Consider the following 24245-nt stretch of genomic DNA (forward strand, 5'->3'; position numbering starts at 1 on the left):
AAATAATTATAGAATCCCATAGGTGAGATTGTACTGGGAAAATAACACACCAAGAATTCAAGTTAAATGGTCACTGATGTTGAAATATAGAGGTAAAAGCAAAGGTAGTTAAAAATGGCAAATTGACCTATTTGTTCACTCAACTTTCATTGGTGAAGGGTATGAATGATAAGTAGCCAGGTTGGTAGGTAGGTAGTTGGGTAAGTAGGTAGGCAGGTAGGTAGGTAGGTAGGTAGGTAAGTAGGTAGGTAGGTAGGTAGGTAGGTAGGTAAGTAGGTAGGCAGGTAGGTAGGTAGGTAGGGAGGTAGTTAGGTAAGTAGGTAGGCAGGCAGGTAGGTAGGTAGGTAGGTAGGTAGGTAAGTAGGTAGGCAGGTAGGTAGGTAGGTAGTTAGGTAAGTAGGTAGGCAGGTAGGTAGGTAGATAGGTAGGTAGGTAAGTAGGTAGGCAGGGAGGTAGGTGTTTGGGTAGGTCTTAAGTTATCCTTAATGATTGCCCCAAATAATTTACATGAATGCAATTTAAAGTTAAGACACTGCAGTTTAACATCTACATAATGAAAATGCAATGGATGGATGGGTAGATAGGCAGATAGGTAGAGGGGTAGGTAAGTAGCGAGGTAGGTAGATGGGTGGGTGGGTTTTAAATTATTCTTCACAATTGCTCTGGAACTAAATGAATCCAATTTAAAGCAGCTTACACTCATAGTAATACATGGGGTTGTTTGTACATAATGATAGATAGATGGATAAATTGATTGATAGGTAGATGGGTGGATAGGTAGATAGATAGATAACATTATTATACTGTAATGTTAACTATCATAGCAGTTACTCCTCCGGGCCGCTAGAGGCGCTGCTTTGCTGCCAACCGGTCACCGGGCTGTACGTGGTTCATGACGATCGACACATTATTACCATTCTGAGGGATCTCCCGCCGGTGATCACCGGTTTTTCTCTTCCAGGAATGGGAAACGTCTACTATCCTCCTCTCCCACTGTGTCTGTCATCTCTCTTCGTTGTGATTTCATGTCTGTCGGGGCTGTCGCTTGGAACCGAGCTGAGCTTTGTGACATGCGGCTCCGTGATCAAACTGCTGAACGTGAGACACAATGTGAGACTTCACTCTCATGACGTGCGCTACGGCTCCGGTGAGTTCTGCCGTTTATTACACGTCTAGATTCTTGACGCACGTCAACTTCGCCTGCGCTCAGATTGAGTTCGCCTTCGTGCGTCGGATTACAAAACGAGAGATCTTTGTGTTCAAAGGTGGACATGCTAACGGTGCAATCAGAGAGTGAGACGTGTAAAACACTGGAATGTGACCTGCTTTAATCTACTCAACAAATCAGATCAGTTTGACTTTCGAGTTTAAGATTATACGTGTGAAGCAGACTCAGGAGGTCACTAATCCTGTTCTTGTGTCGTTTGTTTGACAGAGGTTAGAGGAAATAAATGAATCACTCATAACTACACAATGTCATTCAGTGTCAATAATAATAAAAAATAAGGTAGTATTTATATTGTCCAATGTGCCACAGATTATGTCATAATTCCAACACAAATACCTCTGCCGCCAGTTCAGTCTCCTCTGAAAGATGAGCAAATAAATCCACAGCACTCGTCAAACAGTATATATCTTACAAAAACACACAATACATGTGTTGGCTTAAAGAAATATTAGCGATTATATCACTCTGCTTTTCCATAAATTAAACATTATAAAAAGATATGGCTACATTGCCGTTATAAACTTCCCGACAGTCAATTCACTGCTAAATATTGTCTTTATTATTATCAACTATCATCTATCCTTTCGCAAGATATACAATATTTACAATAATTGTATTATATACAAGATATACCAAATAAAATGAAATATATTAATATGAATTATGCAACATATGAAACATTATTATGTAAACAATTCTCTATGCTTTGTCATTATCAACCCAAGGTATTTATTGACATTTAAATATACGAAAAAGTATTCATAGAGAATATTAAAAAAAAAACAGAATGAATAAAGTATGATTAGTTTGGTGAGTGAACTTACAGTATGTATAACGACAAACACAGAGCGAAGCGAAAATGCGTTGAAATTCAATTCAATCTTAAAAAGAAAGGGCGCTTCAAAAGACTGAAACAAATGGGATTACAAAATTGACAAAATAAGATGCAGAACAGAATAGCAACAAAAGATACACCACTTATAATGAAGAATAAAGAAACGAAAAGCAATAAAATGAATTGAAATTAAAGTAAACACAAGATAACAATTTAAAAGAATGCTCATCTATGTAAAAAAAGATTATAAGTTTAAATCCAGCCAAAGGCGTGTTCAGCATCTCAGAGGCAATCTGTAGGTGCATGAAGGTACAAAGTTTGGGACTTTGTAGTCAAACTCCGGGCTGCAACACAACTGTTCAAGAGTGTCAAATCTCTAGTATTAAATAAAGCTACTGACCAAAGTCTGAAGGCATCACAGCTATCAGACCCAGTCTGTGGAGTTTGCACGTCCTCACCTGTTGCTCTGGATATTCAGACTCTGCGTGATGAACTTGCATAACGTAGGTGGGAATGGATGAATGTGATGAAAACTTCTCGTTGCCTGACTGAGCATCTGAGCTGCTCTTCTGTTGTTTGTGAGGCAGGTAGCGGGCAGCAGTCTGTGACTGGAGTTGCTACAGTGGAGGACAGCAACAGCTACTGGAGCGTCCGAGGGACCAGCGGGGCGTCGTGCCATCGCGGCACCCCGGTTAAATGTGGCCAGACCATCCGCCTCACTCACGTCAACACGGGCCGCAACCTGCACAGCCACTACTTCGTGTCGCCGCTGTCCTCTAACCAGGTGGGTGTGTTGGCATGTGATGGATCGTCCGTATGACAGATGGAGGAAAAGATGTTATTAGAAACTTCCAGCCTCATTTAAAAAAAAAAAAAGCTGATTAGAAAAGTGCATGTGGAATGTAACACACTTTACAACAGGCCAGCTGAGTTCCAGCCACCGAGAGATTAACTGCAGTGACAGTCCTCGCGCTGAGCTCGACTTGGACAAAGACGTGAGGTGGACATCGGCTGACAGCAGCTTTAACACTTTAGACGACTTGGCAAATTTTCAGGGAAAAGCAGCCTCAGGCCAGCAGAAACCTCCCCGGTCTTCAGGAAGTGTCAGAAGACTGTCTGTCCGAGGTGTAAGAGGGCTGGGAGATCCGCTCCGCGAGAGCTGTCGGGATATTTTGGTCTCCATCCCTTCTCAGACGGCTCTTCCTCTAATGTGTCTGGATGTAAGAGGTGATGGCGGGTTATGTCACGAAGTAGTGGTCTGCTCTGTGGCACTCCATCATCCTTCATCCACAGGAGTCTTAAATCAGTGATAAAGTTCTTTGACAGATGGGTCTTTTTTTTTTTTTTTTTTTTTACTTTCAGCCAGAAATAGATGTCCCTGTGTTGTTATTTATCTGCAGCTTCCAGGGTTCCTGAACGCGTCCAGAACCACCGTTTCCCATCACTATGGCAATGTGAAATTAGCAGCACGTTAAAAAGATCTCACAGACACGGCAGGAGTTTCCATTCACTCGGCAAGCACAGCAAATCCTTCACTGTCCTTCTGGGTATTCACTAATCAGACATAAAACTCATGCATATGTTTGCTTTTTTTTTAAATGCTTAATGTTTGTCTTGGTATATTATCATGTCCATGAGTGTTTGTGGAAGATTTATGAGAATTTAAACTTGTTATATTATATTAAAATTGTGTCGAAATATTTATCATCATCATCATCATCATCATGAAAAACTATTTTACAGTTAAAATCAAAACGGTTCACAGGTGAGAAAAAGAAATGACACAAATACAAATGAACAACTACAATAAAAATTGTTTAAAAAAGCGGAAAAAAAACAAATCAAATAAAAGTTTTTAGCAGTTTGTTTTTTTAACAGATAGTGTCTCTTGTGCATACTGAACTGGAAAGAAATCTATTTTCAATAAATAAAAATGGAAAAACTGCTTCACTATAAAAAAAAAAAAAAAAAAAATTCCAGGAACATTGAACAAAGCCGTGGTTCTCAAATTTGAATTAAATTTTGAAAAATACTAGAAATGTCAGTGTCCACATAGAGAGATTTTAGGTGGTTGAAAGAATTTTCTAATTAATTGTGACACTTTTTGAAAGCACGATGACCAACGTCAACATGCAGCAGTTATATATCTAATTATATCAATTATATTTGGATATCTTTTTAACAAACATTTACCCTCTTCTGAACACCTCCAACAGCTGTTTTCCATAAAATAAAGGATGTATTTACTTTGAATATAAATCTCGTATTTTAGATGGTATTCAAATTTTTTTTGGCATTTTTCTGTCTCTAGGTATTAGCAAAATTCATTTTTTTAAAGACTTTCCTTCATGTACTACTCGAGGGAGCTCCACAGTTTGAGAATAAGTGATAGATATAAAAAAAACAACATAAAAACTATTCAGGTGCAGCTTGAAAAAATATCATTGAGAGGGTTATGATATGGCAGTTTTTTGTTTTTTTCTTGAAACGTTTCAAGCATTTTTATATCTTCATTGTGACCATTATGGAAAAACAAATCTTATTACATTTTCTACAGTGGTAAGGAATGACACAAAAACCTGTTTGAAATGTCTCCGTTTCTGTAGAATAAATGTCACGGTTTTAATGAAGCTCTGGGAGAATTGACCATTTCCATTTTAAAAGAGGCGTTTTTAGGTGAGGAAGTGTTAAAGGTGCAGTGTCGATGCTGACGTGGCGATGTGAGGCTGCTGAGTTTTCCTGCGGCGGCGTGCCCTCACTCCCTCCTCTGCTCCCCAGGAGGTGAGCGCCTTCGGGGAGGAAGGGGAAGGCGACCACCTTGACGAGTGGACCGTTCAGTGCGCTGGCTCCGTGTGGAAGCGTGAGGAGGCCATCCACTTCCGCCACAAGGCCACGGAGGCGCTGCTGTCGGTGACGGGCGAGCAGTACGGCCGGCCGATCCACGGCCAGACGGAAGTCCACGCCATGTCGAGCCCCAGCCAGCACAGCCTGTGGAAGGCCATGGAGGGCATCTTCATGAAGCCCAGCGAGAGCCCGGCAGGCAGCCGGGACTACAGTTACCCACACACCGAGTTTTGATCTTCGCGTCCCCTCTCGGCTTTTTGTCTTTTCACGTTCTCCCTCCCCGTCTACCTCTGTCTCTAATTACATCGGCATCAGCCGCCTGCCCAAGATAAACATTCTGTCCGTGGACATTAACGTTGAATCACTACTCGAGTCCTCGAAGGTCTTAGCGGCTTCGCTCGGAGCCATAATGTGGGAACAGCGCTGTCAGAAGAGTACAAAACTAATCTTGACTCAGATTTTTGACACTTTGTATAACAGGACATGTTATTTATTGTCACACGACGACGCAGGACGGTGAAGGTTTACCATGTCGGCACGTTTGTGTCACCAAACCAGTCTTGTGTTTAGTGATACTAAAAAGACATTGTTACACTTGTGCCTTTATTCTCTTTCAAAAAAAAAGCATCCGTGTTTTTTCTGCTGGCGCTTTTCAAACTTTTGGAAACACAAGGACTTTCTTCTTTTGTATGTTATTTCTAAGCCATGCTCCACACATTGTAGGGAAAAAAAATGACCTTTTTCCCTTTAAGCCAACTCCAGTGTTAAATGTATTTAATGTTTTTTCTCATTCATCAACATTGATTTATCTGAATGCTGCTCCTTGTCATTGTTTGATCAATTTTGACAGTGTTGGGAGGAAGTACCGTGTTTTACATGCATATACATGTATTCTAGAGGTTAACATGAACAACAAACCCACGATGAATACCTCATTAAAGAGTTTTTTTTATGCATACCTTCATCTGTGTCTTGGTTTTTGTCTTCAAGTGAGCTGAGATCACCTCGCAGTGGCCCTCCTCTTAATTTCCCCTCAAAGATTAAAACCAACAGAGGGATTTGTTAATGTGAGTGGAGTTGTTAATGTCTGTCTGGATCATTACACTTAGCATAATACCTTGTTTGTCCACTTAATGGCGTGTTGGGGTTCATTATCTGACGGTTAATGGAGTTCGGGTGCGTCTGCTCTCGGGCTACTCTCACTTGTGTTTGACCTGTGGCCCCCTAATTATCGTGATTTCGGGGCGGGCGCTGATGGCGGCGTGTGGCACTGCAGGAAACACCTCGGTCCGACACAAACGGACAAAGGTGTTAATTCACCTCGAGCCGTGGCAGACCGCATCAGGCCGAATCCCTTGCGAGCGCTCGCTTCTGAGCGATGAGGCTCTTGCGTGCATGCCTCGTCGCCGCCACCGAGGTTAATTCCCTTAAAGCAGTTTTGTTTGAAGTGCTGTGCGCCCGGCGCGGACCGTCTGAAGGTGATGTCGGAGCAGTGAGCTCCGGCTGACTCACAGACCTTTTATCTATTCTCTCATGCCTGCATGTGGGAGCCGCAGTGAAGGGCGCTCGGTAAAGACCACGCTGTGTTGTCTTTCTATTTTCGAGGTTGGTATTTAAAATGACATTGCAAGCACTGATCACAAGTGACAAGTAATATAACAAGCCTCTTTTTGCTTTGAGGACGAGATGCAGCCGAATGCATCCCTCCTCACCGGCTCAGTGTGAGGAAAAAGTTTCACGTTTTACCTTGTTGTGTCGAAATGTTGCAGGTTTAACCCTTTATAGGGCGTTCAAGATAGGGTTGTCCAATGGTCACATGTATGATGGGTGTACAGTCTTTATCAATATCTGTAAGGGTTTCCACTTTTATTCGATGTCGCCTGCCGTAAACTACAGAGACATGCCAGAAAAAATTCCATTTGCAGCCTTCAGCCTGCATATTTTCACATTTTCATTCTCACAGCATGACTTTGATGGTGTTTCGACTACTCAATAACATAGTGGCGCTTTCACTATCAGCTCAGGTCTCACTGCTGCGCTGGTTAAAACACTGCATTCCCGATTAAATCATCTGCTGGTAGTAATATTAAAAAGTGTTTGTTTTGTTTATTTCTACACCTTGCAATGTCATCCTGAAATTATTTTAATGCTATTTTTTTCTTTAATCAACATACTTACATGTCATTTATACCTACAATTAAAATTTAGAAATGGCAAAACTGATGAAAATCCCACGTTTCTTAATTTCTCGGAAAGAAAGAAAATGTAAATGCGACCGACTTGTCACTGGATGAAAAAAAGACTTGTCGACACTGCTGAGCCCTACAGTCCTACATTCTATTTTGTTATTTGCAACAGAAAAGCACAAATGTGACTTGAATAATCTGATGCATTATGTCTGAAACTAAACATAGTCCAATATTTGCCAAAGTTACCAAATATGATCACGTTCCTAATAAAGGGTTAAAACAAACACCACATATTTCTATCAAAACAAGGTTTTATTGCATAAACATATATGGATATAGATTTTTTTTCTTTTTAGATTAGACAGATTAAACTCATTATTTGCATTTTTAAATATCCACTCAGTTTATAACTATTGCTGTTTTCTTTCTCCTTTTCTAAGCAGCATGCCAAGGTTTATTACACATTTGTGTTTTAGTTTTTAATCTCTATACAATCTACAACTGGTAAAAACATGTTTTGGTAAAAACAAATCTCAAAAGCAACCTTCAAAAACATGAAAATCATGAACTGATCCTGTTCTGTTACAGATGTACAGTCATAATAATGTAAACTTTGAAAGTGTTGATAAAAGCTCTTTCAAACGAGCTCCCCTTACATGGCCATGCAAAGGATGTCTGAATGGCACAATTATTGAGTTTTAAGATAAGGTGGTCAATGCTGGTTTCAAAAGGGCCGCGATGTCAACAGATGGAGGTGGAAACACATTAATGTGTGGAGAATACCAAAGACAAATAGACTGTAGCATACATTTTACAGCAGTTTTGTTTTTTTAGGTTGTTTTTTTTACAGGACGCTGAGGCGGTGGAAACATTCCAGTGAAACCTAATGTGACTGAAACACTCACTCTACGGAGTGAGAGTCAAGCCTAAACCATCCACAGTGAGCCCTACAGGCGCTGACGTGAAACAGAGATGAAGATGCTGTGACCTTGTATTTGCATATTTATGAAAATGCCCTCGTCTGCACTCTGATTTGATTAATAGCTGGTAGAAATTAGAAAAAATGGCTATTACAGTATAAACTGGAGTGTCAAATATGTGACAGTAGTACATACATAGGTACATTTAGAAACCAAGGCTGTGCCACTACAAAGAAAGATTAACTGGATTCCCTGTCTTTCAAGACATGGAAATCTTAACGACAACATGCATACTGATTTACAGTATTATACATTTTTGCAGTGGTAATTGATCTTACAAAGCTATTTTATTTTAAATGTTTTTCCTTTTAAAAGAAAGCCCTCTCACCTCCGGTGTTCTTTAGATCGTATGGGACCTGGACAGTAAACTCATGTGGCTGCACATTAGTTCAATCAAAAGATCTCATTGTGTGTTTTCGCCCAACCTGGATTAAAGATAAAGTTCTAAAAAAAAATTTAAACAAAGAGCATGACGGGAAAAAAAACAAAAAACAAAAAACAGATCCCACCTTGTTTTGTTTTTTTTTTCCAGGGGAGCACCGTGCAGTGTAGGAATCCACAAATGTTGCTGTTGTTACAGTGAAAAGCAATGGACTCCAACACAGAGCTACATTAACACACGGCTGGACCATCTGACTGAAAAAAACATCATCATACTATGGAAAATGTCAAAAGGTCTTTGAAAATCACATGCAATAACAGAAACAATATCTGCTTTAACCACTTAGATGTTTTTCAAATGTCTAAATTTAAGAAAATCTTTAAACTTAGCTATGACCACAGAAAAGAATACAGATACTATCACAGTCACCTTCAGCTCTTCGTCTGATCCTGAGCTACAAGTAGGTTGTGAAACGCAACATTCTTCTATATACCATTATAAAATAGTCCCTGACCAAACGACCCTTACGGCACTGACTATATGATGTTGATCTTCAGCTCTTGAACACCTTGTAAACATGGCTGTTCAAGCATCAGGCTGCAGTTCTCATTCTAACCACTAGACAGCAATCCTTTTCAAGAAAACTGCCACAGCTCCACTGTGTATCCCTGATGAAGCTCACTATTTCCTATCCTTGATACATTCTGGTGTTGAGACGAGTAATAATCTATACGAGCTAAGTAACGCTATACATACAGTGAAATACATGGAAATCAGAGTGATATGTGTGGTGCGGCAGTGAATATAAAAGCATGCGTTTGTGTGGATTATACTGCTTGTACCACAGCGAGGCAGTGTCACAATGTGATGCTGTGGTGAAACATTGTTTTTAATACCAGCACATGACTATAATGACTATAATTTGACTCTATATCCTATTATTATTCCAAACCACAGTCCTGCTGTCAGTTGACTTGATGCCTTGGTTTTTTTTTTTTTTCCTCTGTCCGACCTTCATGTCTTTTACACGCGTCAGACAGCTTGAGTGTACATTATGTATGCAGACAATACTGTGTTTTACACGCCACACACATGTTTGATCAATCAATCAGCTCTAAAAGAACGACAACAGTGGGACAGCAATGGCTCCCGAGTGGTCCCTCGCTGAGTGTTGAGTTGTGCTTCTTGTAGATACATAAATCGTGTCACAAAATGTGTGATGTTTATACGTAACTGCGTGAAATGTGACAAATTTCCGATGCATTTAAAATACGATGGCCCACATTCAGTGCCCAACATTCACTCAGTTCACATTCAGTTCAACTTCTGGAGGGTAAATGCACATTTTCCCATAATCACTGTTTGTTTCTGAAATTAGGAATGGCTCAAAGCACCTGATAAACTTTTGTTAATTAGAAAATCAAGGTTAAAGGGCGGTCTTGGCCTCAAAGATAGCAAAGTAAAACACCCTTCTTAGGCTCATGATTTATATCAAAACACAATTTAGTTGAAATTCAGGTTCCTCATGACCAGACCAGAAAGTCCAGTGAATCCACGTGGTGACATCTTCAATGCAAAACAACATATACATCGATCGACATTTACATTGTCTGCTTTTACAAGAAAAGATCAAAAGAAAGAAAAAGCAAATCAAAGTAAAGGAAAAAAAGAAGAGAAACACCTTGAACTGATTGTTTAGAGAAGTGCTCGGGTTGTGGCTGGTCCAGCTTTGGCTGCAAAGACAGGATGTGAGGTCATGGCTGATCTGTCCATTCCCCATGCTCACAGTGCAATTGGTTACTCCATGCCATTTCGCAGCATCTGATTGGCCGCAATAAGCATGACACTGATGATGAAAGCCATAGCGAAGGCGCAGATCAGGCTTTTCCTGACACACGTCTGCCGATTCTTCTTCTTAGGATGGACTGAGAGGCGGGAAGGAGAAGAGGAAACAAGGAAATGAATGCGGTATTCAATCAAATCAAGTAACTTTCACATTTTAAGGTAAGTTCTACCGAATACTAATGATTACAAATACTGCTGATAATAAAGAAGTTTGGGAAATACAAGTTAAGTGCACTATTATAAGTGGACAAGAACTTATGTTCAATGCTTCCGAGTGGTAATATTAATTATGGTTGCATCAATGCAGCATGTGAAGAGATGAAATATAAAGACATAATAAGCTGAATTTAGAAAGCAGATTGAGGTGGAGGATAAAATCAATGTCTTTTCCAGGAGACATTAAAAACCTTCACGATAAAGTAAACAAATGGGGCGACTAACCTAGTTTCAATACAAAGTCAGAAGTTCAACTACAAAATTAATTAACTTCGGGAATAGAAAAAAAAAACTTTTTAATATTTTCACACTGGACAAATAGTGCAGATTACACAGATTTGTAAAGCCTTTTATTTTCAAACTCAAGTGGTCTTGTAGCATAAATGTAATGAACAGCTGCTTTTTGTCTTCACTCATGGAAATCTACTACGAGTACATTAAAATAGATAACTTTCACAAAGTCCAAACAGTAAGCATATGAAATAGATCCCATTACAATAACACAGGGATAAGGAATAGCATGAACCTATAATAAAAAGTAAACCTCTGTATAAGTTACATTTAATGTTTGACTACTTCAATCCATCAATAAGAAGCAGTTCACTGCAGCAGTTCTGAAGGATTTTACTTTCTTGCTGTTTGCAAAAAGAAGCTGTTATTGGGGGTGGTGCAGCAGGAGGACACGCGTCCTGAGACCGATATCATTTCATGCAGGTCAATTGAAACCCTTGAGATAAGTTACTTTAACTCTGCATAAGGACTAAAATTAAAAGAAAATAAATAAGATTACCTGGCAGTGTGCAAACAAAGAAAGCTGCCCACCAGCACCTCCTTCCTTTACTCAAACTTAGATTTTGTATGAAAAGAAAAATCCCCACAGAGTATGAATTCAGCAGAGATTTCCAGAATAAGCCAAACATAGTTTAGTAGAAACCACCCCACAAAGCCATACATTGTGGCTCATAGGATTTGATTTATGGATTAAATGAACAACACATATAAATTCTAATAATAACCTTAAAGTGACGGGTTATTATCAGGGTGGGATTTAGTGATGAGGGAGGATATACCTCCCCTCAGGTCTGTGTCCCCTTTTATGCTGATTTTATTATTTCCTTTGGGCGTGTATTAAATCATTCTGCTCTGCATTGACATTAAAACACTTCAAAGGCAGACGTGGAAAAAATGAACCGACCTTTAAGTTAAACAAGGGAGAAAGCTTTTTAACTCTAAACTCGCAAAATTTGGTTGAATTCTGGATTTTCTATCAACATTGTTGACAATATTGTTGCCGATAGGTGATCCTGGGGCAATAAAAGGCGTCTGTTAAATGGGCTGCAAGCTTTAGTAACATTTAAATTTGAAATATTTCTTGATTGTTTTACCTATTAATTAAAAAAAAACCATAAATTCTTGCCAAAACCTGATGTATAAAAGACATTTAAAGGCTTTGTGCCTTGAACCTAATATCCTTTTCTGTTAAGACCTCCTCCCTTTCTGTGTTTGGTCATTTGACCACTTCACCAAAGCTCAGACGACACCTGAGATACTTCAAGAGGTCGAGAGAAGACAATGACATTCAGTGAAAAACTCAAGTGAAGAAAAATAAATAAATAAATAAAACAGAGACAATAATCTCTGTTGTATCTTCATGAACATTTCAAATTTGAACCTGCTTGTCATGAGACGTCTTTGTTGCTAACATTTGTTGCTGCCGTGCTTTTTGCAGTTTATTCCTGTGACCCAGATCACGAGTGGAGGAGTCTCTAATGTAAAATCGATGAACGCTTATGTGGCACAAACTGGTGAGAAGACTCAGTGCTGCAATGAAAACAAAGTGGACAACTTCTGTCTGTTTGGACTTCAACTCCCCCTCACTTTTTGTTTAAAATCCTCCTGAAAAATATTATCTCAGTAGATTGAAAGAGTGAGATGAGTGAAGGCAGATGTGTCCTCCAACGGGCCTGGCAGTGAGCGGAACAACCAAAAATTTCCTGTCCGTCAGCCTCCTTGTCTCAGTTTGTTAGAATCACATGCTGCATCAATAAATCAAGTCAGAGCTCTGACTTGTGAGTCTGAGGAGCCGTGAAAGGCTTCCAGGTCCCACCGGACAGAAATGGAATGGCAAAGGAACAGTCGTTGAAAGAGGATGTGGGAAGAGGGTTAAATGTGAATAAAGATACAGCTGTTCACTAAGAAAGACGCTCGACACCTCCTCATCCCTTTTTAGCCCCTTTCTCCACCTTCTTCTGCTCTCTATACCTATTCACATTTTCTTGTCCCTTGCTCCGCAGTGCTTTAACTCCTTTACTCAACGCTGAAAACTTTGTGAAAGAGAGTGCCAATCCAGCAGTTCCCTGATCCCTTCTTGAGCCTCTTATCTCCTCCTTCACTGCCCCTCCTCTGCTAAGTTTCACCATTTCCTCCCAACTGTCGCCTTTTCTCGGGTTCCCCAAGACTCCAGGCCGGGACCCAGTGGATTCATTAAGACTTTCCAAGTTTTCTGCCTGTTTGATCTGTCTTTACCTTTGTCCTCGTCTCGCTTGGTCAATGTTTTACAGCCGAAAGGCAATTTTGAGCAGCCAGCACAAGGTCAGGTTCAGGTTTCTTTTGCCTTCCCTGTGGCCCTGGCCAGAATACTCATAGACAGCACCAGGCAAAGCCCAAAGGCACCAGGCAGCGCAAGCGCCAAACAATTAAGACAAGGACGAGATATATGATAAATGTGCTATGAGTGCTCCATATGTTGCACTACTAACTGGGAAAAACCCAAACATCTGTTTTAAATTCACTGCAGAAAAAGTAACAAAATTGTTTTTATCTATCTCTGGGACATTATTTTTTATTTTGAAAAGCCTAATTTAAATGGCACTACTGGTACATTTGTCAGAAATATGCATTCCTGAATATGCAGAGTCGACATTGTAACTCTATTATTAACTGTATTAGCAGCAGCGATCACGTCATTCCAACATTAGCTTCTCTTCATTGACTTCCTGTTGAATCCAGAATAGAATTTAAAATCCTTTCATCCTAAAATGCAAAGCTCTTAACAACTGTTCTCAGAGTGCTGCCCCCTGGAGGTTCCTAGGTTTTCTAAAAGTAGAACGGGAGGCAGGGCTTTCAGCTTTCAGGCTCCTCCTGTTATGTGGAACCAGTTCACAGTTTCAGTTAAGGAGTCTCTACCTCTGAGATTAGGTTTATGACTTCCTTTTTTTTTTTTTTTTTGATTCATAAAGCTTACAGTTAGTGCTGGTTTTGGGCCACCCTGGACCACTTTCTAATGAAGCTGCTTTAGGTTTAGACTGCTGGAGGACCTGCACTGAGCTTCTTATCTTTCTCACTCTCCATGTTTCACGACTGCATGTTAGAGTAGAGATTATTAACATTCTTTCCCTCTTTTGTAGTCTGTGTCCCTCTATCCTCTAACCCCAACCAGAACAGCACAAAGTCTCCTCCTCTGAGTCGGATTATGCAGGTTTCTTCCAGGTAAAAGAGAGTTTTTCATTTCCACGGTCACTTATGCTCATGTGGGATTGTTATTTTGTTTTTTGTTTTTTTTCTTCATAAAAGTTCCTTGAAATGATTGTATTTGGCACTATGAAAATAAAATTGCATCGAATTTGTGGGATGCTTAGTTCTGGCAACAATCTGATATTAACACATCCTGAAAGGGAGAGACACATTATCGAAACACATTTTTTCCCCTCAAGTCACTAGGTTTTGTTTAAGTACTGAAATAACTCTACATCATGTCACCATTGCTTTATTCTGTACTCTCTTTCCCTCTGTACCTTCAGCAGGATCACCAAATTTGTAACTGGAGGTTTGTGATCTGTGCTCTCGCTCTTCTCATGCCAGCTTGTAGAAACAAACGACTGTGCATTTCTCTCTTATTATCCCCGAAGCACAAAGGGTGCAGCAGGAAAACACCGTCTTTCAGTCTGGATCTGCAAAGGTTTTATCCAAGGAGACTTTTCTTCTCCAGCATCACCAACGCTTTCTCAGTGGGATTGTTGGGTTTCCTCAGGTTGTAACGGTACCATGAGATAGCTGTGTTGTAAATAAATAATTAAAAAGTGAAGACGAAACAATATAAAGGGCTAATATTTAGTAAACTTTTCAACACGGGTCAAGGTACATCCTTATTTTAAAAGGCTTTGTGAATATCTAATCTTCTACATGCAAAGCATATTTTTCACTTGGTTTTATGTCTATAATGTCTTTCTGTATTGTGTTTGACTAATATGACCAGCTGGTTCACACTGCGCTGACACGTAGAGAAAAAAATAATCACGCGTAACCTTGACATTAATAGATCTGAATATTGCTTTGGCAGTCTTGGCCAAAGCAATATTCTGAGCAGATATGTTACTCTGTCATAATCAACCCCTTATGGTTAAAACCCTCGTTGTTCATGTTAATAAAGCAGCCGCACATTAAAGATTTAACCTTGAATTTTTCCCAAGTGTACCCTACGACTGTAACTTAAAAGTGTGAGAGTTTAAAACTATACATTCATGATTTTCTCCTCTGCTCGATGCTGTGTGTTTTCCATTTCAGGTGTGAAGGTCAGCTTTCTTTTTTTCTGTTGCGGCACCCTTTTGATTTGCATACTTGTCAAGGCTTCCTCGGCTTTTTTCTCCAGTGTTTATCTTGACATCAAATTCTGTTTCGTCATGCAAACTGCTGCATTTGTCTGCTATTTATGTCGGAAGCAGCAACGGCATTCGTACATTTCTCTTGTCGTGTACAACTTGAAGGAATCATATGTGCGTTTATGTGTTTGTAGGCAAAGAACAGTCCGGAAACGATCAGTACAACTTCAATATGTACACTTTGACTATAGAAATAGAGAATTTGCCTCTCAAAACTCAGCAGCAGGGGGTTGAGCAGTAAACTGGCACAACCCAAAGTCCAAACACACAACATCACACCGCTCTTATCACATTGCATCTTATTTGTATAGTCCCGGCACAAACAGAGCAATAAAATCAACATTTTGTGCTTTTACAGTGAGTTAGTGCTGTAATTATTTGCTTGAGACATTTTACTGTGAGCTTGCCCAGCGGATGCAAAGAAGGCTAATTTACCTGGCCGCTGGGCACAATGATGCATATGACATCTTAAAGGTTTAAATTAAGTTAATTTACAACTTATGTAGATGCATATTTCTTACACCACCTGGTCATTTGCTGTCTGGAAGCCGGTCTTGTTGTTATGCAGGACCGTGATGTCCTTATTCTTAGTCCTTCCAGCGAAGCTCTGATTGGTTATAAATAGCCGAGGGGGAGCACAATGCGCAATCTATTTTTTTGCAAAACAAATTAGAGTTGACAGATGTCGGCAGCAATTCAGAGATCTGGAAACACGGTAGTTTCCCCCCCGTCTCGGCTTCTCTTTCCTAGAAGTTAAGCTAATTGTGTCTTCGCTCTGATGCATACAGATGTGCAAGTGGAACTGAGATACTCATCTAACTCTCGGTAAGTGTAATGGCTGTTTCCCCCATCGATCATCTTGCACAGCGCAGGTTATCAGCTGTCATCGTCATTGTTGGAAAGCGTCAAACGACTCTAAGGGATACGTTTTCATGCATACAGGTATTGATGTCAGGAAAGTTTCAAGGAAAACAGCTTCCTCACCTCCCTCATACTCAGGGCAGTTCCCTGAGGTTTCATTGAGGCTCTCCTCCTCGGTGATGATGATGTTCTCTATGTCCTTCATTGTCAGATGGTCCCGGAAGGCGTGGAACAGCACCTGTTTCAGCTCATCCAGAGACAGCTGCTGCATGTCAAACTGCAGGGGCACACGGCGATCAATGCAGAGGCACAGTCAGCCACAAACTGGCTTTATGAGGCCAGATAATTATAGAAGATAAGAATGACGTGTAGCAAGAAATGGCGGCATATGAAGATGATGATGCCTTATTGTACAAATGTGCAATGTACAGAGACAGAATGTAAACAGGAGCTGTTAGATGTAATCTAAAGCATCCATGGTGCTATTTCTGGTTGCCTGCATCCGTATGTGTGTCAGCGTGTGTGTGTGTGTGTATTCATATAGGTGGATAAATATCTTTTGCACAATGGGCTTAATGGATGTATTAATTACTACAGAAGAACTGGCACACTCCGGTCTCCGTAGGTGGTTGTATTTTCAGTTCTGTGAACATGTTTATGTGTAAAATGTTTGTTTTCTTGTTTGGCTCTCATCTCTCCCTGACTTGAAGGCTGAATCTTCTCCTCTGTCCTATTCTCTGTCTGCCCTTCCAAATAATCATGTCCTTCCTGCCTCCTCAGCAGATCCCCCCTGCCCCCCCCTCCCCCCTGCAATCTACAGATGCACACAAGTAAACAACATTTTCATATCCAAGAGCATGTATGTGTAGATTATTTACCTCACTGAAGGCCTGAAATACAATCAGTCACTTGGTTTAGCACACCAGATGGACACACAGACAGGCATGGCAAAGTGGAAGAAAATGAGGGGTTGACTGAGAGAGTAAGAGAGAGGCTGCAAGATTAGAAAATGGGAGAGTACGATGAGGTCAAAGAAAAAGGAGACGAACGAGGCAGTGGGAGACAGATGGAGAAAACGGAACTGGCAGACAATGGTGGTAAAGATGTAAAAGAGTTGCGATAATGAAGAAGAGATGCTCATTTCAGCAAGAGGATGATAATCCTGCTCAGACTTTATTGCATTGCTTGCTTTACACAGAATGCAGCATCTTCTATGCTCGTCTGCATTTAGCAGAACAGCAGATAAGTATTCACTAAAGGATAATTACATGCAAAAGTTTAAAAATTATTGTGAGTGTGCATCCAATTTATTAGGAACAGACACAAAAACATTCTTAAGGACTTGCAGTTTTTTTTTATTTCCAAAGGAAAAGCACCACACTTTGGGACACTCTTCTGTTTTTTGTTTTTTTTCCCATCAAGTCAGATTAGAAGACTAAGTGATACCTTTATATTGTACAAAACCAGTGTACAGGCTTTCCGGGCCTGAAGTAAAGAAAACAAAACAAATAAACAACCAAGATTAAAGCTAATCTGTTGGATTTCATGTAGGACATAGACAGACCGGCAATTTCCCCATGATTCCACTCGTAATAGTGAGCTAAATTAATCATTTGCAGCCCTAGCACCATATCTAATGGAGAGATAAGAGAGTGATATTAATCATCTTATCTCAGTCTCAATTTATTCTGGATTGATATCGTCACTTTCGGAAATGTACCTCATCTCTGTCCTTTTGACATGGTTTGACTGAAAGAACCAAAGGGCTTGTTTGGTATCTGGTTAAAATTTTGGTATGATTCTAACAGTTGTTACGCAAACACATAAACCCATAGCTGCTATTCAACATGCTCTAACCTGTGTAAGATGTTTGGAGAAGGGATGCATACAATCAGGTAACTTGCCATTTGTAAAATAGAAGTAAAATAGTGAAATCTATCCAAGATGTTAGCGCTATATTAGCTAAGCAGGATATTCTTATTGAGCATACATCCTAAATAGAAACACACTATGAGGTATTATTACTACATTTGCGTTACAAAAATGACCAGCAATCTCATACAATTACCTTATTGAGTTACTAAAATGATCGTATTGATGAGCCTTGTTTACATCGATGCTAAATATCTGCTCATTATCAGATATCTATTGTTATCAGTTTATTCCGATGATGATGTAAAACAGCACAATTTGATATGACATATGAGAACTTTAATAAACACATCTATATACTTTGATGTCTTCCAGCAGGCATCGCCTTTATAATCTGATAAATTTTGTTCTTTTACATCTTTGCGTCGTGAGCAGAAGACAAATGACAACAAACACGGAGTAAAAATTCAATGAAGAGCCACTTCTGGAGTGAAATTTAGATTAACTTCATGTTGAATAAATGCAGGAAGTTAAAATCTTATGTCAGTACATACATTCCCGACAATGCAACTGGAACATTTCTGAAGTGCACGTAAACAAGTCAGATCCAATTATTACAATTATCAGATTTTTATGGTCATATAAAAAAGTTCAGAGATGTTATCTTCTAACATGCGGGTATAAAAGTAATGAGAAAGACACACTGCATTCATTCTCACTGCACTTGTTTTGCAAAGAAATTTAACAACCTCACATGATTGATTGAGCAACTAATGTCACACATTTACACTAACAACGCAATCAGTGGAACGCAAACAAGATATTATTGCATGAAGAGAGAGGCATGATATTATCTTCCAATGTGCACACATAAAGGTAATAAGAAACACACGTGCGCACTCCCACACAAACTCATTGAATCAGGTCTTTGTGGACTTTGCATGTGTGTTCCTCTCTGCTCTGCAAATGTCTATTGATTCTAATCTGACCACTCGTGCTGCTTCTTCAGGTGATTTACAGTGTCATTATGGCAACATGCCTTTCAATGCATAGACAAAGCACAGGAGCAAAAACAAACGTACACATCATGAATAGTAAACCAGAGACACTGCAAATTAAAATAAAATAATGTCACATAACAGACAAGCACACTCCGGGTTATCCTTGCCATCTTTCCTCCCCATTAACACACACATAATACTAGACACAGGCTTTATTTTTCAAGCGATGATAAAATAGCATTATTCTTCAGAATTGAAGTAATGTACTTTATTCTAAAACTTCTGAATCAGTAATCTAGTAAATATGACAAAGCAGATAGAGCGCTGGTCCATTTTAGTGTGAGCAAAAGTCATAATGATCACAAATAAAAACAGCAACAAAGATATTCTCATGCAAACAAAAATACCACTTCACCACCAAAATGTGGTAATTCCTCCTCTGTAATTGTTTGGATTTTCGTAAACAGATACACCCCGGGTATGATTATTCCTCAGTCAGAGCTGTGTGAGGTTTATGTGCATCACAAGTGTCTGCATCCACGGCTGCTTCTGTCCCCATACCTTCATATCTCTTCACACCTTATCTGTGTGGTAACACCTGGAAATTGCTTGATGTCCTCTAGGATCATACTCTTTATACATTACATTATATATATGTACGTTGTTATCTCAAGTGTCTGCTATGTTGCCTTTCTGCGGACTTTAAAATACACATCTGTCTATCAATGCTCTGAATTTCTCTTTTTTGTGATCCAGATTGAGTTGCTATCGACTCAGAGTTTTCTACCACACAGACTGTGAAGCCCCTTGAGGCATTTTTCTTTCTTTTTTTTTCTTTCTTTTTTTTTATATTGAGATATTGAATTGAAAGTGACTTGAAAGTGTCTTCTTTTTTTACATATGTGTTCATACTTTTCACATTTACGGTCAAACAATAAAACACACATTGGATCGCTCTGATTGGATGCTGCCTCGTGTGCCACTGCAGGGCAGATAAACATGGATTGGCAGAAGCAGTTTCAGGGCTCGCTCTGCCTCAATTTCACCCTCCTTCCTAACATAGCTGTCTCTGCCTGGAATGGTTGCAGGGAAATAGAGAAACACCTCTTTAGACTGCAGCCGTAGGACAGACAACATGACAGCTGAGGGCAGCAGCATGGATAATGTACAATGTTTCTGTCTGTCTGTTTGAGGGGCGAAAAGCCACAGTGGAGCTGCAACCTGCTACTAGTCAACAGAGTGATTTCTCCTCCTGCCTGGTCTCTGAAGGACACTGACACACACACACACACACACACACACACACACACACACACACACACACACACACACACACACACACACACACACACACACACACACACACACACACACACACACACACACACACACACACACACACACACACACACACACACATGCAATACAGGGACACAGACGAGAGACAGAAACTCAAGATGTAAACTAAGCACATCATTACTCACTGAATAAACTCACATATCTGATGCATGAACATGCGTGCACGCTGAAAGGCGTGTGACAGGAGAACAACAGGGGATCAGGAGCAGAGACGGCCGCCTTACCGAAGGAGCCAGGACACATCAATCAGAGGAACAGGTGCTTACACGCCGTCCTTCCTGTCTAATCCTGCTTGGCCTCATAGAGCACAAGCTTGTTTCATCAGGCCTCCACATGCTCTGTTTTCTGACCACTCGTCTAAAAAGTCACACAGCGTGACAACCTTAAAACAATTGTTTATTTTATTCTGGACTCTTTTTCTTCCATTTTGTTCCTGTCTAGAGCAGGCGCTGTTATGTGACATCTTACAGTTCAGATAAAACATGGATGTTGCCTTAATCAAAAGAAAAATGCACAGAGAAACATGCATTCATGTCCTGAGGATGGGCATCCAGTCGACTGATGCATTCATTCATGTGATCGATATGTGACATCCTGCAACGGCTGCTCTTTCACTCGTATTCTTTCTGTCACATTTTGCTCCATTAGCACTGTTACCTGACATAATCGCGTTTAAATGAAAGTTTTCCATGGACAGCAGTTGAACTGTGTGCAGAAAGTGCTAAAATCAGAAGAAAACTACACAAATATGCATATACAGTCTCAGTATGTGACAACCTGCCCTTTCTTTTATTCTGCTCTATTTCAGTTTTTCTCTCGAGGAGTGCTGCTGTCAGGATTTCTTTCAGTTGAGTTAAAGAGATAAGTGTTGAAATTAAAAAAAATAAATGCATACACGATGCAGGCATGTCTTCAACATGTGACAAACCCACGTGTGAAGATAAACAGGCTTGCTGAATATGTGACAAACCTGAAAGGAAACTGCTTCAAATGAGGGGCAGAATTAAATTGCAGACGTGAGACTAAAGTTCAAAAAGTCGTCACAGTCAGTTTCCAAAGAAACCAAGCAAAGGTATGGGAGGCAAAATTTGAAGATAAGACGAGGAAAATTGTCTTGACAAAGGCGATCAATAGGAACATGAGTGAAGATAGTTTATATACACTAGGGAGTGGGAGACAGGAAGGCAAGTGAACTGAAACAGAGACAAGACAAAATAAAACAGGGAACAACAGGTAAGACACTCAAATTTGACAATGACACAGCAGGCGACATGCCAGACAATTTGTTTCATCCTCTTTCTTTTCCTTCCTGTTATAGTATGTCTCTCTGTTGGGAAACATCTTCAAATTTTGCCAGAAAACCACACCATCTGTACACACACACACACACACACACACACACAAAATAAATGTTTTAATTGAAAGAAATAAGCAAAGATGCATGTGCCAAATGTGTAACAAACTGCAACTGTGCAAGCGTGCAATTATGTCCAGTAGAAGAGAGCCCGAGTGGAAACCACAAATAAACTGTGAAAGCAGATCAATTGTATCCATGACATGATTTTATCAAAAGAATTGCAGACACAAAGATGCATGCATGTGCCCAATATGAGACAAACTGCAAGCCCTGCTTTATTTGTTCCAATTCCCTCTCTTGTTTTTCTCGTCCAGCAGCAGTGGTGCTGAAAGGCAACATCTTCATATTCAATTAAAACATTTGCCAGAAAACAAGATGGTTTACGTGTTGATAAAGATAAATGTGCACACAGAAATTGATTTATGCTTTGGAATTGTGTATACTATAAAAAAAACAAACAAACACATGCATGTCCTGCAGGATGAGCAAGTACCATTAAAAAAAAAAGAAGATTATTCTGCTTTGGTTCCCTTTGCTTTTCCACGTCCAGCAGTAGGGCTGTGAGACCACTTCTTTGAGTTTAAACTATTCGAAGGAAAATAAATAGTGCACAAATTGCTACAAGCAAAGAAAGATGCATGCATGTGTTAAAAACACACAACAGTGAATGCGCACACACAATGAGAACACATCGTAATACAAAACAGTAGGCACAACAAAGCAGGCAGAGGCCAGAGCCAACCTCATATGAATAATAGATAAACACGAGCCACAGGAGCAGAATCTGTCAAGGTGGCCGCCGATGTGATGCAACAGAAGACGGCTACTAAAAATATGAACAGATTTGAACCAATCTGAAGCAAAGTTTTCCAGAGTGAAGGCGCTGAAACGAAACTGTTCTTGTCCCAGTTCAAGTAATTGCAGTGTGGATAAAACATTTAGCAAAGATATTACGTAACAGACACACGCCACTCTAAAAAAAAAACAACAACCCAAAAACTCTTCCCTAGTCATTAGAGGGAACCCTGCAGACTGTTTCAACGGATGTAGATGGCAGAGATGAGTTTAAATCTACTTTCTTCAGCTGCTTCTCATTTTCTGTTTTCATTGATAGAAATACTGGCAGGTGGTCGAGCTAATGGACGAAAATCTGAAATGTGAAGTGATTCTCCAAGACAATTGAGTTATTACCGTGACAGATTATTCGATGTGAACAAGTTCAGGCCCTGAACAATCACCTGGCCACACGTGAGCCGGGGGAAAAGTGGATTCAGCTCAAACACATCAGATGTTTTGAAGGCTAAAAGCCTTGAAATTGTTGTCCCCGCGCCTTGGTAATTAGGAATCACATATCCCAGCTTCAAGACAGCAGACTAATACAGATAACTGGATTATTGTCAGACACTCTGCAGAGCTGGAAGACCATTCAATCATTTAAGATGAGGAACAGGCAGACGTCTGAACCATGCTGGGCGGCGGGTTTGAAACCACTGCGATGAACTATTTGAAGAGTGCACTCACTCTCTTCAAGACCAAAGCAGAAAAAGAAACTTTGATTTTCTTTGTGTTTGAACTGTTTTTGCTGAGAGAATTGCTCCACTAAGAATAAAGCATATGCACAATACAGTACCAAAAGTTTTTGACTGGTGTGGGGAAGAAAAGAGGTGCAGCAGTGCATTCATTCAGAAATGATTTGTTAATGTTTGGTTTTTCTTTGTTTTGTTTTTTTTATCACAAATTCACAAAAGTTAATCAGCAGGAGAGGAGTGTGTATTTTGTGCGACCAAAGCAGCTTCAGCTCCTCTCAGCACACTTTCTATATGAAATTTGTATGGGTTGCAAGGTTGTTTCACATCTCAGAGAACTGAGCACAGATCTGCTGACGATGCAGTCTGGTTCAGGTCTTTCTGTCTATTCGTGTAAACTCAGACAAATTTGATTAAGATTGGGGCTCTGTGGGGGGCCGCACCACCACTTCCAGGACCCCCAGTTCTTCTTCCCTCTGATGGTACTTCTTAATGATCACTGGCTGTGACTTTAGTGTTGTTTTCCCTGCTGCAGAATGAATTCGGAGCCAATCAGACGCCTTCCTGCTGGCATGACATGACGGATAAGTGGCATTATGTCACACCAGCGTAAAAATTCTGCACAATCCTGCACGGAATGCTTTACTGAGGTGAACTCAGTTAACTGCTATGTTTAAAAAGCACAACTCAAAGTACAAGTGCATACAGACACGCACTTTCGTAGACCATGAAGGCACAACTAGAAAAATTCTCCTGATGCAACTCCCTCTCATGTCTATATAGAAATACAACTTAACACGATAATCTAAAAACCAAATGGCCATGTATTAGTAAAGAGAGCACGCCGTAGTTTGCTTCTGTTACACCCTGCAGTGATGTAAAAATGCAGAGGAGTTACACTTTTAACACCCAACAGCCGTGAGAAGTTCTTCCAGGAGCTGTCGAGTTCTAATTTAAGTAGGTCATGCAGGAGTTTTCTTTGGGGTGGATCGTATTATACATGCTTTGGCGGAGGCTCAGGTGGTGGAGTAGGCTGGTCATCACTCGCAGGCTACGTCCATTCGATGATTTGCATGCCCATCAGGACAAACA

The 24245-nt window shown here is 40.1% G+C and overlaps 2 protein-coding genes across 2 annotated transcripts in view; one reads left to right on the top strand and one right to left on the bottom strand.

Annotated features, from left to right (window-relative positions):
* Window positions 1-898: 898 nt before the first annotated feature.
* Window positions 899-5871, top strand: sdf2 (stromal cell-derived factor 2). The gene is made up of 3 exons (XM_080509344.1): window positions 899-1147; window positions 2651-2847; window positions 4842-5871. Exons 1-3 carry the CDS (start codon window positions 964-966, stop codon window positions 5139-5141), a joined length of 681 nt encoding a protein of 226 aa, XP_080365470.1. The 5' UTR covers window positions 899-963; the 3' UTR covers window positions 5142-5871.
* A 4384-nt stretch (window positions 5872-10255) lies between these two features.
* caln2 (calneuron 2) overlaps window positions 10256-24245 on the bottom strand; it is a gene marked incomplete at its 3' end in the record, with an annotated part of 28585 nt that continues 14595 nt past the window's right edge. The window contains exons 4-5 of the mRNA XM_080509345.1: window positions 16162-16315; window positions 10256-10383 (exon numbers count right to left, since the gene is read on the bottom strand). Coding sequence (XP_080365471.1) covers window positions 10256-10383; window positions 16162-16315 — 282 coding nt within the window. The remainder of the gene's footprint in view (window positions 10384-16161; window positions 16316-24245) is intronic.

The sequence above is a fragment of the Blennius ocellaris genome (assembly GCF_963422515.1).
Source record: "Blennius ocellaris genome assembly, chromosome: 14".
NCBI lineage: Eukaryota > Metazoa > Chordata > Actinopteri > Blenniiformes > Blenniidae > Blennius > Blennius ocellaris.

Excerpts from the sequence above, each read along its gene's own strand:
- sdf2 (XM_080509344.1), top strand. The coding sequence starts at position 964 with ATGGGAAACGTCTACTATCCTCCTCTCCCACTGTGTCTGTCATCTCTC. Across the intron at positions 1,148-2,650 it reads TGACGTGCGCTACGGCTCCG|GTAGCGGGCAGCAGTCTGTG; the intron begins GTGAGTTCTGCC and ends TTTGTGAGGCAG. Across the intron at positions 2,848-4,841 it reads CGCCGCTGTCCTCTAACCAG|GAGGTGAGCGCCTTCGGGGA; the intron begins GTGGGTGTGTTG and ends TCTGCTCCCCAG.